The sequence below is a fragment of the Pelodiscus sinensis genome, chromosome 14 (genome assembly GCF_049634645.1).
Source record: "Pelodiscus sinensis isolate JC-2024 chromosome 14, ASM4963464v1, whole genome shotgun sequence".
NCBI lineage: Eukaryota > Metazoa > Chordata > Testudines > Trionychidae > Pelodiscus > Pelodiscus sinensis.
Window position 1 is genome coordinate 34,474,072 of NC_134724.1, and position 14,124 is coordinate 34,488,195.

Consider the following 14,124-nt stretch of genomic DNA (forward strand, 5'->3'; position numbering starts at 1 on the left):
GGGAGAGAAGAAATCATACCAAGCATCCAGTCATTCATACATCCCACGGCAGCACTGGGCAGCGAGGAGCAGCGCTGGCATGTGCATATTGAGTTAAAACCCTTAGATGCTCCCCGTAGCGCCTCAGCGCCCCCCGGGATTTGATGAGGCCTCCCTAGGGGTCTGGTGTCCTTAGTAGGTGCTGACAGGCCACACACCCAGGGTCCAGGTGCTGCCTTCTTGGGTTGTTCCGGAGGCCGTGGCCACAGGTGATTGGCTGGTGCAGTTTGTGCATCCCTACCTTCCCTGGGATCCTGGATGAGAACTGATGTATCTAAGGCCTGGGCCCTTTCTCACCTGCGGTCTGTCACTTCAGGGCCGCTGGAGAACACGTACGGTGATTTCTGGCGCATGGTGTGGGAGCAAAACGTTCTGGTGATTGTCATGACAACCAGGTGAGTGCGTGCACAGAGAGCAGGGACCCTCTCAGCCTCTTGGATGAGACATAAGCCCCAAGGCCTGACCATGTGGAGATATTTAAGATCCTGCATCCCTTCGCACAGAATACCCATGATACCATCTGGTTTGGGTAATCATATTTGTTTCCTTAAACCTCATGGCCTGGGGCTTCAGTGTACAACACGGGCTGTGATATAGCTGGCTTTCTTCTTCACTTGGTGCCTGAAACTTGGTGGTGTGCACCATGAAAGCATCTGCCCAGGAAGTAGCTGCATTTTGATTGATGGCCCTAAGATTTATATGTATATCATGATTAAAAAGTTCACATGTGTATGTGTAAAGGTGTGGGTGTGCATGTGTATGCCTCTACAAAGTGCTAACCAAATTTCGATACACACGCGCATGCAATAGAGTTTGTGTAGTAGTTGAGGACCCTGCTTCCCATTTCTGAAGCCTGTTTCTTTTGTGTACTTGGTCCAGTGGCTCAGCCTCTTTGTCGCGGTTTCCCCATTTGTAAAATCAGTCTCCTAACTACCTATCTGCCCCCATGGAGTTTTGAGACTCGATATTTGTGAAATGCGCTGAAGATGTGCAAAGTGTTATGATTATTCGAAGTGTGGGGGGTGATTTCGACAGTCTGGGGAATAGCCTAGATCGGTGGCTCTCAATTTTTTCCATATCTGAGATGGGTAGGAGGAGTGCAACCTCCTGAGGCTTGCTGGTTTCTGCCCTCCTCCCCCCAGTAAAAGCCCCTGATTGGTTATCTGCCCTGTCAGGGCTCATTGCATCCTATTTACACCTTGTTCAGGTTTGCGAGGTTCTCTCCACCACCGTTACAGCTGGAACCCTAATGTCTTTTTTTCAATGGAAAGGCAACAAAGGAAGAATAGTTGTGACCTCTGGTGTGCCCAGCACCAGGGGATGCTGTGAGTCACTGCTAACCCACACCGGAGTGTGGCCACCCCTCCTGCGGGGGGGACTCGCTCCCATCGCCCTACTCCCCGAGGGCAGCCTGAGGGCACGTGCAGGCCCGCCTCTGACCCAGCGGCCCTGCAGGGCGGTAGGTGACCAGGCCAGGATGGAGCCATCGCTTCAATACGCTTCAGGGAGAGGGCGATGAAGAACCCACCCGTCTCCCCACCCCTGTGCATTGCAGGCTTGAGGAGGGAGGCCGGAGGAAGTGTGGCCAGTACTGGCCGCTGGAGAAGGATTTCCGGGTGTGCTACGGATCCCTCACCGTCACCAACCTGGGGGTGGAGAATCTGAGCCATTACAAGAAAACCATCCTGGAGATCTGTACGGCTGAGGTAATGCCCCATCCCCGCCCTTTGCTGGAAAGGGGCCGGGGCCCGAGGGCTGGGTTGTGGGGGCCCATGGAGAGGAGCTGGCACAATGGATGAGCCTCAGCTGCCAGTGGAGAGGGGGTGGTCTGTGCCAGTGAACCCCAGCAACGCAGGGGGAGGGGCAGCACGGCCATGTGGGCCATGGGGGCTGGAGGCTGCCCCAGGCCCTTGCTCGCTGAGGGACTCCTGGCTTGGTGAGAGGGCGCACCTGGGCTGTTGGGGGAGTGGAGTCCAGTGCTTGGGACTGTAGGCGGGGGAAGGAACCCTGGGGAATGCTGGATGGGGGTGGAGGAGCGGGAGGGGCACGAGGAGACGGACGGGGGCAGGTGGGGGTGGAGGGGAGAGACGCACAGAAGGAAGAGGGGCATGAGGGGACGGGTAGGGGTGGAGGAGCAGGAGGGGCAGAAGGAAGAGGGGCACGAGGGGATGGGCGGGGGTGGAGGAGAGGGAGGGGCAGAAGGAAGAGGGGCACGAGGGGATGGGCGGGGGTGGAGGAGAGGGAGGAGCAGAAGGAAGAGGGGCACGAGGGGATGGGCGGGGGTGGAGGAGAGGGAGGAGCAGAAGGAAGAGGGGCACGAGGGGATGGGCGGGGCGGGGGTGGAGGAGAGGGAGGAGCAGAAGGAAGAGGGGCACGAGGGGATGGGCGGGGGTGGAGGAGAGGGAGGAGCAGAAGGAAGAGGGGCACAAGGGGATGGGCGGGGCGGGGGTGGAGGAGAGGGAGGAGCAGAAGGAAGAGGGGCACGAGGGGATGGGCGGGGGTGGAGGGGAGGGAGGGGCAGAAGGAAGAGGGGCACGAGGGGACGGGCGGGGGTGGAGGAGAGGGAGGAGCAGAAGGAAGAGGGGCACGAGGGGACGGGCGGGGGTGGAGGAGAGGGAGGAGCAGAAGGAAGAGGGGCACGAGGGGACGGGCGGGGGCGAGGTGGGGGTGGGCCGCAGGCCTTTCAGTGGCTGTTGTGCAACTGCTCCCGGGAGGAGGGGGGAGGTTTGGGGTCTCACGCTGTGCATGGGGAGGGACAGGGCGCTCCGGGGGCGAGGGAAAGGAAGCCAGGAGCGCTGACGATGGGGCTTTCGCACGCAGCACAGGGAGCGGCGCCTGGTGTCCCATTTCCAGTACTTGAGCTGGCCGGATTACGGCGTCCCGTCTTCAGCTGCCACTCTGATCGACTTCCTGGGGGCGGTCAAGCAGCAGCAGAGAGTGGCGGCCAGTGCCCTGGGGCCTCGCCTCAAGGGTCAGGCCGGGGGGCCGCCCATGGTGGTTCACTGCAGCGCTGGCATTGGCAGGACAGGTAATTCGCTCCGTCCCAGAGAGCAGGCCGTTGGGGTGGCGGGAGGCTGTGAAGTGGAAATGGTGAGAACGGAGGGAAGCCCTGCTGGTGTCATTCCCAGTGAACCCCTGGGAGGCGCTCTCGCTCTGAGGAAATAGCTCCCCTTCCTCCGTCCTGTATCCCCCCATGGGATGCTCTCCAGACCCACTGTGAAGCCATGGGGCAAGTCACCCTCCCCCGCAGGGCCATCTGTAGGGAGGTGTGGGGGTGGAGCCCCTGCTCCATCCCCACCCTGCTTCTACCTCCTCCACTCCCATTGCACCCCTTCCCTGGGAGATGCAACCCAGGGACCACCGGGGGGCCTGGCCCAGGGTGGCAGCAGGGGTCAGTTCCCTCCCCCCCCCCCCACATATTCACCATGGCGGAGCAACCCAGCAGCCTGCTCCGCTCCGTTGTCCACGGCTCCCACCACTGCAGTGCGTGGGGGGAGGCCTGAGCCCTGCTGCCAGCTCCAGGCCTCCCCCAAGTAATCCCCTGGCAGCCAGACCAACCGCCCTGGGCCCTGTGGCTAACAAAAATATGGGGTCTGTCCTGTCCACTGGATGGGTGAGGTGGCCGCAGCAGAGCCCCCCAAAGCGTGGGGCTTGGGAAGGTCTCCCCAAACCATCCTTTGCTCCCTCGGTACTTTCCAGTTCCAGGTTCGTGCCGCACACGGAGGGGTGGCTGCGATTCGTTTCCTGGCTGTCCTGAACCTGCATGAGCCCGAAGGCGGGAGCTCGCTCCCGTCCTTCTGGGGGAGCCGTGTGTGTTCAGCCTGAGGGCGGCTCTTCCCCATGCTCCCAACCGGGCGGGTCCTTTGCGTGAGACCCTTCTGGGCGTGTTGCCGTGGCATGGTGCTCTCCCTGTGTCCTTCAGGGCAGGGAGTTCCCTGAGGGGAGCTGCGATTTTAGGACTCCTGAGCTGGGAGTGGCAGGGCTGTCGGGCATTTCCGTTGGGTGGTGCTGCTGCAGACATGGTGTTTTGATGGCGTGCCTGCTTGTTCCATCCCTCAGGTACCTTCTGCGCGCTGGACATCTGCCTCTCTCAGCTCCAGGACACGGGCACGCTGAACGTGTACCAGACGGTGATGCGGATGAGAACGCAGAGGGCCTTCAGCATCCAGACCCCCGAGCAGTACTTCTTTTGTTACACGGCCATCATCGAGCATGCACAGAGAGAGGGCCTGCTGCCTTCCACTCCCACCCGGGCAGGCCAGGAGAAGAGCTAATGGGGGCAAAACCCAATCCGACGGCAGGGACTGGCTCTCCTGTCAGTCACAACCACCCTGCCTTCCTCACGACAGTCCGGCTTCAGCAGAGCCTTCAGTAACCAAACTCCTTTGTCGTAAGGCCGCCGTCGACCTTTGCTTGGCTAGCTGGTTCGGACGAATCGCGGCGAGTAGCCACTGACTAGCAGCGCGTGGTCTTAACTGTTAGCACCTGCTGTTGAACTGTGCCTTATTCAAACCAAATTGTGGCTGCCATTTGCCGGGGTAACTAGCGATAAGTAGGAAGAGGATCTACCCCTTGGTATGATTTCATTTTTGTGGGACCACCTGAAATCCATCCAGAGGACTTGACTTAAAAAATATCCATTTCCGGTACCCCCTTAGCCTTGGGCTTCAGAAAGGCACATACGTCCGTCTAACCTGCCACTAGGTGTGTGTCCCCGTCTGTATGTATGTGTGTATATAATATATATACTCCATATGTTGAGGTGTAGCCTACGTCAGTATTATATAGATACATATATACATACACCTGGTTCTAGCCCCTCCTGGGGCGTAGTGTTGTAATATTGTCCACCTGCTGTGGTCTCGCGCGTGGCGAGTTCCAGCCTTGCATTGTTAATGGCCCTGTGATGTTCCTGGCTCTGTTTTGTTTTTCTTTTCACTCCTCCACTGCGGCTGCAGGAGACACACACACTTGCTAGTGCACGTGGCTGTAGGGACCATGGCGTGAGCTGTGCCGACGCAGTCCCATTGGATCAGGGTGGTGGGGGAAGCGGCGCTAGGCCCAGCGAGATCCGAGTGCATGTGCAGGGATTACACTGGCTTGCCTGTCTTATTTGGAGGAGCGGTCCAGGGACAGCTCTTTTCCCTCGGGTGAGGAGTTGTGAAGAAGGGACCCTGCCTTCCTGGGCTGGGGATGACTCCCCTGCTAACTAGGGAGCAGCGAGGGGGGCAGTAGGTACGAAGTGTTGCAGGGTAGAGGACTCGGCGGAAGTGGGCTTTACCAAGGAAGTTTGGACTCTGCTGGTAACTTCCTTCTGTGCTTTTCCTGGGAGTCCCCCTCCTGCCTGTCTCTGCCAGGCAGACATCCGGGGATGAGTTGCGGCTGCCCGAGTGTCAAGCCAGAACGACCATAAGGTGTAGAAGCCAAAAAGCTGCAGCATCTGTTTTCCCAGCCAGTGCCCGTCCTGCCAATCAATGCACAGACGGTGCAACCCCAGCACTCCCCAGGGCTGCTAGGATGCCTGACTCCCCCCAGGGGGGAGAGGTGGTCAGTAGCGCTGTTCTGTGCTCTGCTCTCTGAAGGAGAACATGCTTCTTTTCCCAGCCTGGTTGGTCTTGTATTGAACATTCACTCGATTGAGCCAGAGCTGGAAATCGTGGTAACTGTTCCTGTGCGCTATCGCGTGGCAAGGCCGTTTGTGTGTTCATGGATGAATATTCCTTCCGATGAGCCAGATGCTTAGCTTGGTCAATGCCGCCGCCGGGGAACGGGAAGGGGAGCTGACGCGCGAGAGTCGGTGGACACCGAGGGAGGGGAATTAGGGCTGTGGGTCTGACAGCACGAGAATGAGCTTTGTCCAGGGGGACCCCAGCCTGGTCCTCTGTCTACTGAAGTCCGTGGGAGTGTCTGTCTGTCTGACCTCAAGTCCAGTGGAACCTGCATCAGGTCTGCAGGGAGGTATCCAGTGCGCACCTCTCTTCCACGCCTGATGGCCTCAGCAGGAGTTTGTGGCTCCATGGGAGAAGACCCTTCTAAGTAGACCTGGGACTCATTGGTAGAACTTCACAATCCTTTGTAGTAGCAGAGGCAGAGCCGGGTGGCTGCTGTTGGTTTCATGTTGGTATACATGTGTTAATTATGGATTAATTTACTGTGCTTCTCATGCCTACAGTACGGGCCTAGCTAATCCCTTTGGATCTCTGTTACTTAGGGCCACCAGCCAGCCAGAAGACTGCTAGGTAAATGAGTCTCTTCTTGCTTCGCTGCTGTTTGGCTCTGTACTATAGCCTTGTGGAGAGAGGTCGGGTACAGGTATCCGCCTGGGCGTGGCGGGCGGGGTTTTCCTTTTCCTTTCCAGATAGCCAGATGGTCTCAGTAACTGACAGGCTCACTCCGAACACCTCCGCCCCTTCACCGTGAAGGGAAAGGCATGTGCCACTCCCACTGATCCTTCCCTCCTCCCAACTCTGGATCAGAAGGCTGACAGATTGTCAGCACCTCCAGAAGGGTTTCATTGGCTGACTTTCCGCACAATTGAGTACAAGAGTAATCACTGATCGCTCCTCAGGTGCAATACAAACGGGGGGCTGGGTTTTGATCTGCTCCGGTAAATGGGCACAATGCTTATGGGCATGATGCTTATGATTTATGTGCATTACGTTCACCCTTATGAGCCCCCACCATGAACAGAGCCCAGTTGGTAGGCGCTGAGCATGCACACAGTCACTGCCCTGACAACCATCCAGTCCCTATCCAGATCTCCTGGCTCCCAGTCTAGTGTCCTGTGCATTGGGCGACAACCTGGCGCTTGCTGTGCAACCCTGCAGTACGTGCATGTTTGATCCCATTTCTGTGGCAACAGTCGCCACCAGGGCAACAGGTGCTAGGACCCTGCTGAGAGCTGTAGAATCATTCGGCAGCCAGACCAGGTGGATCTCAGTCACTCCTGCGCAGGAGACTACAGGCATGTTGAGAGGGCCGGAGGGGGCTGTGTACCGTGTAGAGACAAGCCGGGCAGGCAGCAGGGGGGACGTGACTTGCCCATGCTCACACTGTAACTGAGCTGGGACCAGAACCCCTGTCTCCTGAGGCCCGATCCTGTGCCCTGCGCATTAAGTTGCCTTTCCTGGGACAGGGATTCATTGATGGAAAAGCCGAGCTCGCTTAGGTGGCATTCTGGGCCCATTGTAAGCAAGGGTGGTTTTACGACTGAAGTCTGTGGGATGTTCCTATGCCAGCTTCTTTTTGCCACTCCCGTGCCCCTTTGCTGTGGGAAGGGAGCACACACCCGGAGCGCCATCTGCAGTGGGCCGGTTTGTGATTCTGTTGAATTGAACTGGATGCTGGATCCGTCAAAATAGGAGCCTTTAAATGCCCTTCTGTGCTGGGCCTTGCCCTTGTCCCATCACCGGTGAGACTGGCAAAGCAGGCTGCTGACGGGTTTCAGCTGCTGGCTGCCTGCTGAGTCAGCTAGATCCTGGCTGCCAAAGCCAGCGTGAGCCTTTTGGATCCTTGGAAATGAGCCATAAGAAAACGCTTCTGCCCCGTGGGTGAGCCAACTCCCAGGGGCCACATTGGGGGGAGGGCTAGCTAAGCAGTTTGAGCAGTGGCCTGCTTAACCCAAGGTTGGGAGCTCAATCCTTGAGGACGCCATTTAGGGATCAGGGGCAAATCTGTCAGGGATGGTTCTTTTGGTCCTGCCATGAGGGCAGAGGACTGGACTCGACCTCTCAAGGTCCCTTCCAGCTCTATGAGATAAGTATATCTCCATATTATTTTCTCAGTGCAACCCAGAGTGAGACAACTGCAAGAGTTCGCAGCCTCCTCCAGCCAGTTGGATGCCTCCTTTCCTGAGGCCATCTGCATGGATACAGAGGCAGGACTAAATTCTGCTCTCTCTGACCCCTGCATGAATCTGGGGTAACGTGATTGACTACACTGGTTACCTGGGCTCAACACCCCCATGACAGAGAACAGGTTTTGGTCCAGGCACTGTGTACAGTTAACAGTGCGCTGATAAATATACATAGACACATTCTGATGGCCTGGAACTAGGAAGCCAGTTCTACCATCTGTGGGCATCTGGCTCTCGCACCTGATTTACAAATGGAGCGAATAACAGCCCAGTAATTTGTGTGATCAGAACCCTGACTCCTTCCAGTTCACTTGTTCTTGTGTTACATTCTAGTGGGGCTTGGTCATGACTTGTTAGAATGAAGGTTGCAGAAGCGTTTCCATTCAAATCCCGTTTTCAGTTGCTTGTAATTTTTTAGGGCTGAAATTTTCCAGGCGTGGTCTCTGCCTGGAGTGGGTTTAAATAATAGAGCTGAGCTATACCCATTCATCCGGGTGAAACAAAGAGGACAGAAACATTTGTTTAGACTGGCACTGGGAAATTTTTTGTGTTAACAAAACTCTTTTGCTTTGTTTCTTAAAAACATTTTTGTTTCCATTTAAAAATGACAGGTTTGAATGTTGAAATTTGGTCTGAAACTAGCCTTAAGTGAGGAGCTGTGTGCAGCCTTCTTCCAACAGCGACGGGGTTTGATTTCAACTGCATTTGAAATGTATCTGCTGTACGATGTTCTCACCAAGTTCATTAGGGCCCCCAGTCCTGCAAACACTTGTGCACGTGCTCGACTTTAACCACACAAGTAGATTCCATTAATGTCAAGGGCTTGATCCAGGCAGCCGGAATCCTCTTCTTGGCTTCTGTGGGCATTGGATTGCTCTTGACTTGCAAACCTGATGCAAGCTACTCTGTGCACTCCTGCACTAGGCTTCTGGCTCTAATTACATGATCAAATAGTGTTTTCTACAATACTATCCATATTGCCATCTTGTTAATACCTCGCTCTTCTCTAGTGCTTTCCAGCTGTTGATCTCAAAGCGCCTCACAAAGGAGATCGTTAACTTAATTTTATAAATGGGGGAACTGAGTCACAAAGCCAGGAAAGTGTTTTGCTTGAGATTGCCCACTAAATTAGCAGCAGCATTGGGAATAGAATCCATGTCTCCTGAGTGCCAGGCCAGTGCACTATCCACTAGGAAACACTGCCCTTTGTACCAAAATAAACACAGTAAAAAGGACACATGCAACATAATCCATATACAGTAATAGTGACAATTAGGTAGCACATATAGGCCACCAAATCAGCTTTCTAGTTAACTATTTCACACCCTGAGTTGCACCCGAGGAATTGGTTCAAAACGATGTATAAGCTGTTGATTAAACTTTTCACATGGCCATTAGAAAGGTGAGAATTCACATAGAATTACTGCATGAAAAGTCTGGCAATAAAGCGATAATGAATTATTATGACACTACAACTGGCATTAGGGTTAAACATTGGAGGAAATAAGTACAAGCTATGACATCTTGTTAATACCTATGTAAGGATGTGAGGCAAACCGTATGATTACCCTGCATTCTTTGGAAAATTGGAGAATCAGAGAATTTTAAAGCCAAAAGGGCCATTTGATCATCCAATTGGTCCTCCTGTACAACACAGGCTATGTGAGGTAAAGGGAGAAGGGATGGTCTTAAGGATTGGACACTGAAAGGGGACTTGGGAGACCCTTTGCTAATTAGACAGATACGTTGGCAACCTCAGGCAGATCCCTTCAGGCTCCGTTTCCCATCTGTAAAATGGGGTTAATAGTAATTCAGTAGCATTCTGAGGATAAAGTCCATTGATAAGTGATGATTCGAAGGCATTCAGATGCTTTGGTGAAGAGGGGCTATACAAGGACCTAGCCAGCTGCAAACCAGGAAGTGCAAACCTAGTTCTAAGGTATCACAGGACAGCTCGTTTTTAAAGTTACAAACCAACGCAGCTCCTGCTGAGACTTGTTGGCGTGGTTATCTGAGCAGCCTTAGCATTCAGTGAATGTTGGTTTCTTTGCGGGGTGGATTCTGGGAGAATGTGACAGCATTTAACCTGGAAGAACCCAGTTCCCACGCCCTCCCGCATCGTATTTTAGAGGACCAGGGAAAAGATGGGGATGCTTTAAATCGCTCTTGGCTCTCAAGAGTGTTAGGAACAGTGGGATTTTGACAGCTGGAGCAGCCTGATCAAACCTTTGCCATTAAGTCCTTTGCTTGCTGCGATCTCTGGGTTAAAATACTGTAAAAACAGCCCCTCTGGCACTTTAAAGAAGTCATTTGACAGCTGTGACCTCTGGGGATTGGGTCACGGCTTTGAAATGTGGCCTTTTCTAGCCTGCCTGGCAGGGGCAAGGGTGCTACTAAATCAAGGGACATGCAAATCTTTAGAAAGCTCTGCTCAAGCAGGGGCACATGCCACACCTAAAGCCACAGAAAAGCCAGTTTAGCTTTGGCTCCCTCGTTGCACGTTGCTGAGGCCATGTATTGCTAGAGAGGATCCAAGCTTGCGGGATGCTCTACTGTTCTGTCCATGCCAGGGGGGTAATAACAGAGCTCAGCCAGATGCTACTGCCGAGTTCCTCCTAGTTATCTGGTGCTGGCCACCCTCAGACTGGGGGAGACGGCCCTTGGGTCTGAGCCTGGCTGGCCAGTCCTGTATTTTCTCACCCTCTCCCGTGGCTCTTGCCCTGGTGCAGCAACATCTTCCTAGCAACAGTGGGAGCCATCGCTCAAAGCAGCCCCTGGTGTTCCACCACCACCTTGATGGCTTCTCCAGAAAGTGCATCGCCCAGCTGCTTGGCGCAGCAGCTGGTAGCCCCAGGGCAGACCACTGGCGGCTCTGGCCCCGGGGGAGATCTGAAGAAAAAGCTCAGAATAGACACAGCCTGAAAGGGAGACGGGTTGCAGTGAGAATGCGACACAACTGGAGCGTTGCCCCTAAACCAACCCATTGACTCACCAATATCTCCAGCTCAAGTTCAGGGGCGCTTTACAGGTGAGTTAGTAATGCAGTGGGGATGCAACTGCAGGCTACAAGAGCAAGTTAGCCCAGCTCCGCTGCAGCTGTTGTGTGCTGCTAATTCATGCTGTGTGGCTCCAGGTCATTTTGCAGTGTGGCCGTGCTCATTCAATGAAAAAACCAATGGACCCTGGTTGTCAGCAGGAGGGACTGAATTTGCAGTCTCAGGAGCTAGAACCATGTGCCTCTACAGCCTATGGCCTAGGGGCCAGATCCGGCCCCTAGCTTGCCTGGATCTGGCCTCCAAAGCTCAGGACTCCCCTCCCCAGCATTGGTGAGCCCCACTCCAGAGCCTGGGGAGCCCACAAAATCTATTAGCCCAGGCCCCCCCATGGCTCTGGTGTGCAAGGGGAATAGGGGGAGCGTCTTTCTGCTTCTCAGTTGGGGGCCATGTCAGTGAGGTTAGTTTTTGTGCCACCCCCGACTGATTTTTCTGTGCATCAGTGGCCCCCAATCCAAAAAACGGTTCCCCACTCCTGCCTTCAAGTTTCTTTCATTAGCTAGCTCTAAAGTTTTATTCATAGATTACATGGCCAGAAGGAACCAGCGTGCTCGTCGAGTCTGATCTCCTGTATTACACAGGCCATAGGACTTCCCCCAACTCATTCCTGGAGCAGCTTTTAGAGAAAGATCTGCTTTGGATGGCCATTCTTTATGTAGCATCCAGAACAAAATGTGAGGCATCCCACAAACAGTAAGAAAACAGGGCTCTCTCCCAAAGCGTTTACAAATCCTCGAGTTAAAAAAAGCCAACAACTTTGCATGATTCTCTCCACAACTAGCACATGAAACATCACAAATGGAGCATTCTGACTTCGGCTGGAGGGGGGGGGCAGAGCAGCAGGTGTTGCTATACTAAAGAAATGTGTTTCCAATCCGAAGGTGATGTGCTTCATGTATTTCTGGATGCCTAAATAAGACCCATCAGAAAGCTGGCGAAAGCAAACAGTACTTTTTTGGACTAGGTAATGAAAGAAGAACTTGAAACGGGTGTAACTGGTTATGTCTGCAGCGTAAAAACCATCCGCAGCAAAATGCAGTGAGTTGAAATCAGACGTCTCTCTAAAAAAAGCTTTCGCCCACTGTTGCTATATGTAACACTGGAGATTACTATAACAGAAAGAGATCAGAGGAGCAACCTTCTTCATTTTTTCCATGTGGCAGCACTTTGCATATAGTCAGTTTCCCTTGCTTGATAGTCTCTTGTGCAGCAACAGAGGCAAAAATGCTATTGTAAAGCCACAAAATTTGACCCAAGGCAGGGAGAGAGGACTGCTTTTAACTCCTGATGTGAAACTGACCAGATCTCAGGCTGGTGTGGTTTTACTAGAGATAGCTCTATTCTGAACAGCTAGGGTACAGGCTTAAAAATAAACAGAACAAAACCACACTAGTAGGATTACTCCAGTTTTACAGATGGCGGAACTGAGTTGTGATGTGACTGGATGTTTGTGTCTGTAAGTGTGTGATCAACTCGCCTTTCTTTGAGATGCTCTTTGGATTCATAGCCACTCTTCACTGTAGTCACGGCAGCTGCTTTTGGATCTCCGCCAATGGTGCGCATCTCCACGTTGGCCTTCCATGGTGACTGAAGGGGAGCAGAGAGGCTGGGGACATAGGATGTGGAGGCAGCGGGGTCACTGAGAAAGAGATGTGCTACATATATGGGGAAGGCTTTCTGTATGAAGGCAGCCTGTGGCAGGGCATTGTGGTTATTTGGATTAAAACTATCCTCACCCCAGAGATAGGAACTGGGCTGTCAGCTAAGCTGGGTGGCCCAGATGTTCAGAAGCTCACAAGAATTTTGCATGTGTTCCAACTTGTGCGATGTACGTGGTGTGAGTGCCCACACGTGTGTGCAAATCCCTTGTGTGCGCACTAGGGATTGCATGTGCACAGAAATAAGCACTCTTAGTATATTTGGGCCATTTTAAGCACCAAAAGGCCAGTGGAAGTTACACATACAATGGTAGCTAAAGGCAGAATAAGGCCACTAGAACGGAAACTAGATAGGTAAATGTGAACCAGGGGGCTAATGAGAGAGATCCGTTTTGATGCAATTGTGCTGGGCCCAAGCGTGACACGGGTGTGCTTGGAGGTGTCTGTAAGACACAGACTCATGCTGGGCCTTACTGCTTTCCCTGCAGCATCCAGACTAATCAGAAAACCAGAGGCGTCCTGACAGTGCCAGGCTGCCAGTGTCTTACCCCGGGATGCCCCGTGATGTGCGGCCTTAGCCAGGAATAAGGCGAGTGCCCCAGGTGCACTAGTGCTGCAGGGAAGAGAGAGGGACTAGGCCTGTGAGAGGCAGGCAGATCATCCTGACCTTCCTTCAAGAGTTTAATCAACTCCTTCAGCACGTCATGGTATAAGGGGCACCCCCTCACAGCCAGCCTTCTCCCCCTTGTTCTCTGACACACCCCTCCCCCCAACAGACCAGCCGTGGAGGGCTGACAGTGGCTGGTCCAATTATACACTTCCCAGGCCTGCCCACATGCAGGTGGGAAACTCCTTTACATGTAGGTACGAGACGCTCACTAACTAAGCGCAGGTTTCTTTTGAGAGCTGGTGCTAGGCCATGCATTATCCAGCCCAAAGAGCGAGATCCAGCCATGTCCGAGGGAAGGGAGAAGCCAGGAGGTGAGAGACCAAGAAAGTGGCAATTGCTGAGAGGGGCATGTGGTAAAAGCCGCATGCTCCAGGCAGCCTCTGTTGCAAAGGGACCCAGCTGACTCTGTGCTCTCCTCTTGGTCCATGTAATATCTTGTATTGATTATATGCCCACCCGGCCGTAGAGTCATATGAAGTAACAGTCTGTGGTCGGAAAGACACACGCGTGCCTTGTGTGAGCAACACAGCGGCACGCTCTGGAGTAAGTTATTATTCCGCTTATAAAATTGTACTTTTTAGTTTTAATAAAACACATTAAATGGTTCAGTCGCCTCCGTGCAGGGCTGCATGTTGTTAATTTACCTGCGGGGACTGCACCCATTGCTGTGTCAGGGGAGATGTTTGCTCGGGGGGGACACCAGCTGTGGTGTTGGTGGGAGACTGAATGACACGCTCTCCTGGCTCCAGTAACAGTCCCAGAATCCATCGCTATCCGGGGATTGACCAGGTGGGGTCCTGCCCAGATGCCGATCACACTTGGGCACAGGGGTTTTCTGGGAGCAGGATA

At 53.7% G+C, this 14,124-nt stretch overlaps 1 protein-coding gene across 1 annotated transcript in view; it reads left to right on the forward strand.

Annotated features, from left to right (window-relative positions):
• PTPN9 (protein tyrosine phosphatase non-receptor type 9) overlaps window positions 1-13,881 on the forward strand; it is a 61,241-nt gene extending 47,360 nt beyond the window's left edge. The window contains exons 10-13 of the mRNA XM_075897389.1: window positions 356-434; window positions 1,595-1,745; window positions 2,860-3,067; window positions 4,099-13,881. Of these exons, the coding sequence (XP_075753504.1) occupies window positions 356-434; window positions 1,595-1,745; window positions 2,860-3,067; window positions 4,099-4,313 (653 nt within the window). The 3' untranslated portion in view covers window positions 4,314-13,881. The remainder of the gene's footprint in view (window positions 1-355; window positions 435-1,594; window positions 1,746-2,859; window positions 3,068-4,098) is intronic.
• The last annotated feature ends 243 nt before the right edge of the window (window positions 13,882-14,124 follow it).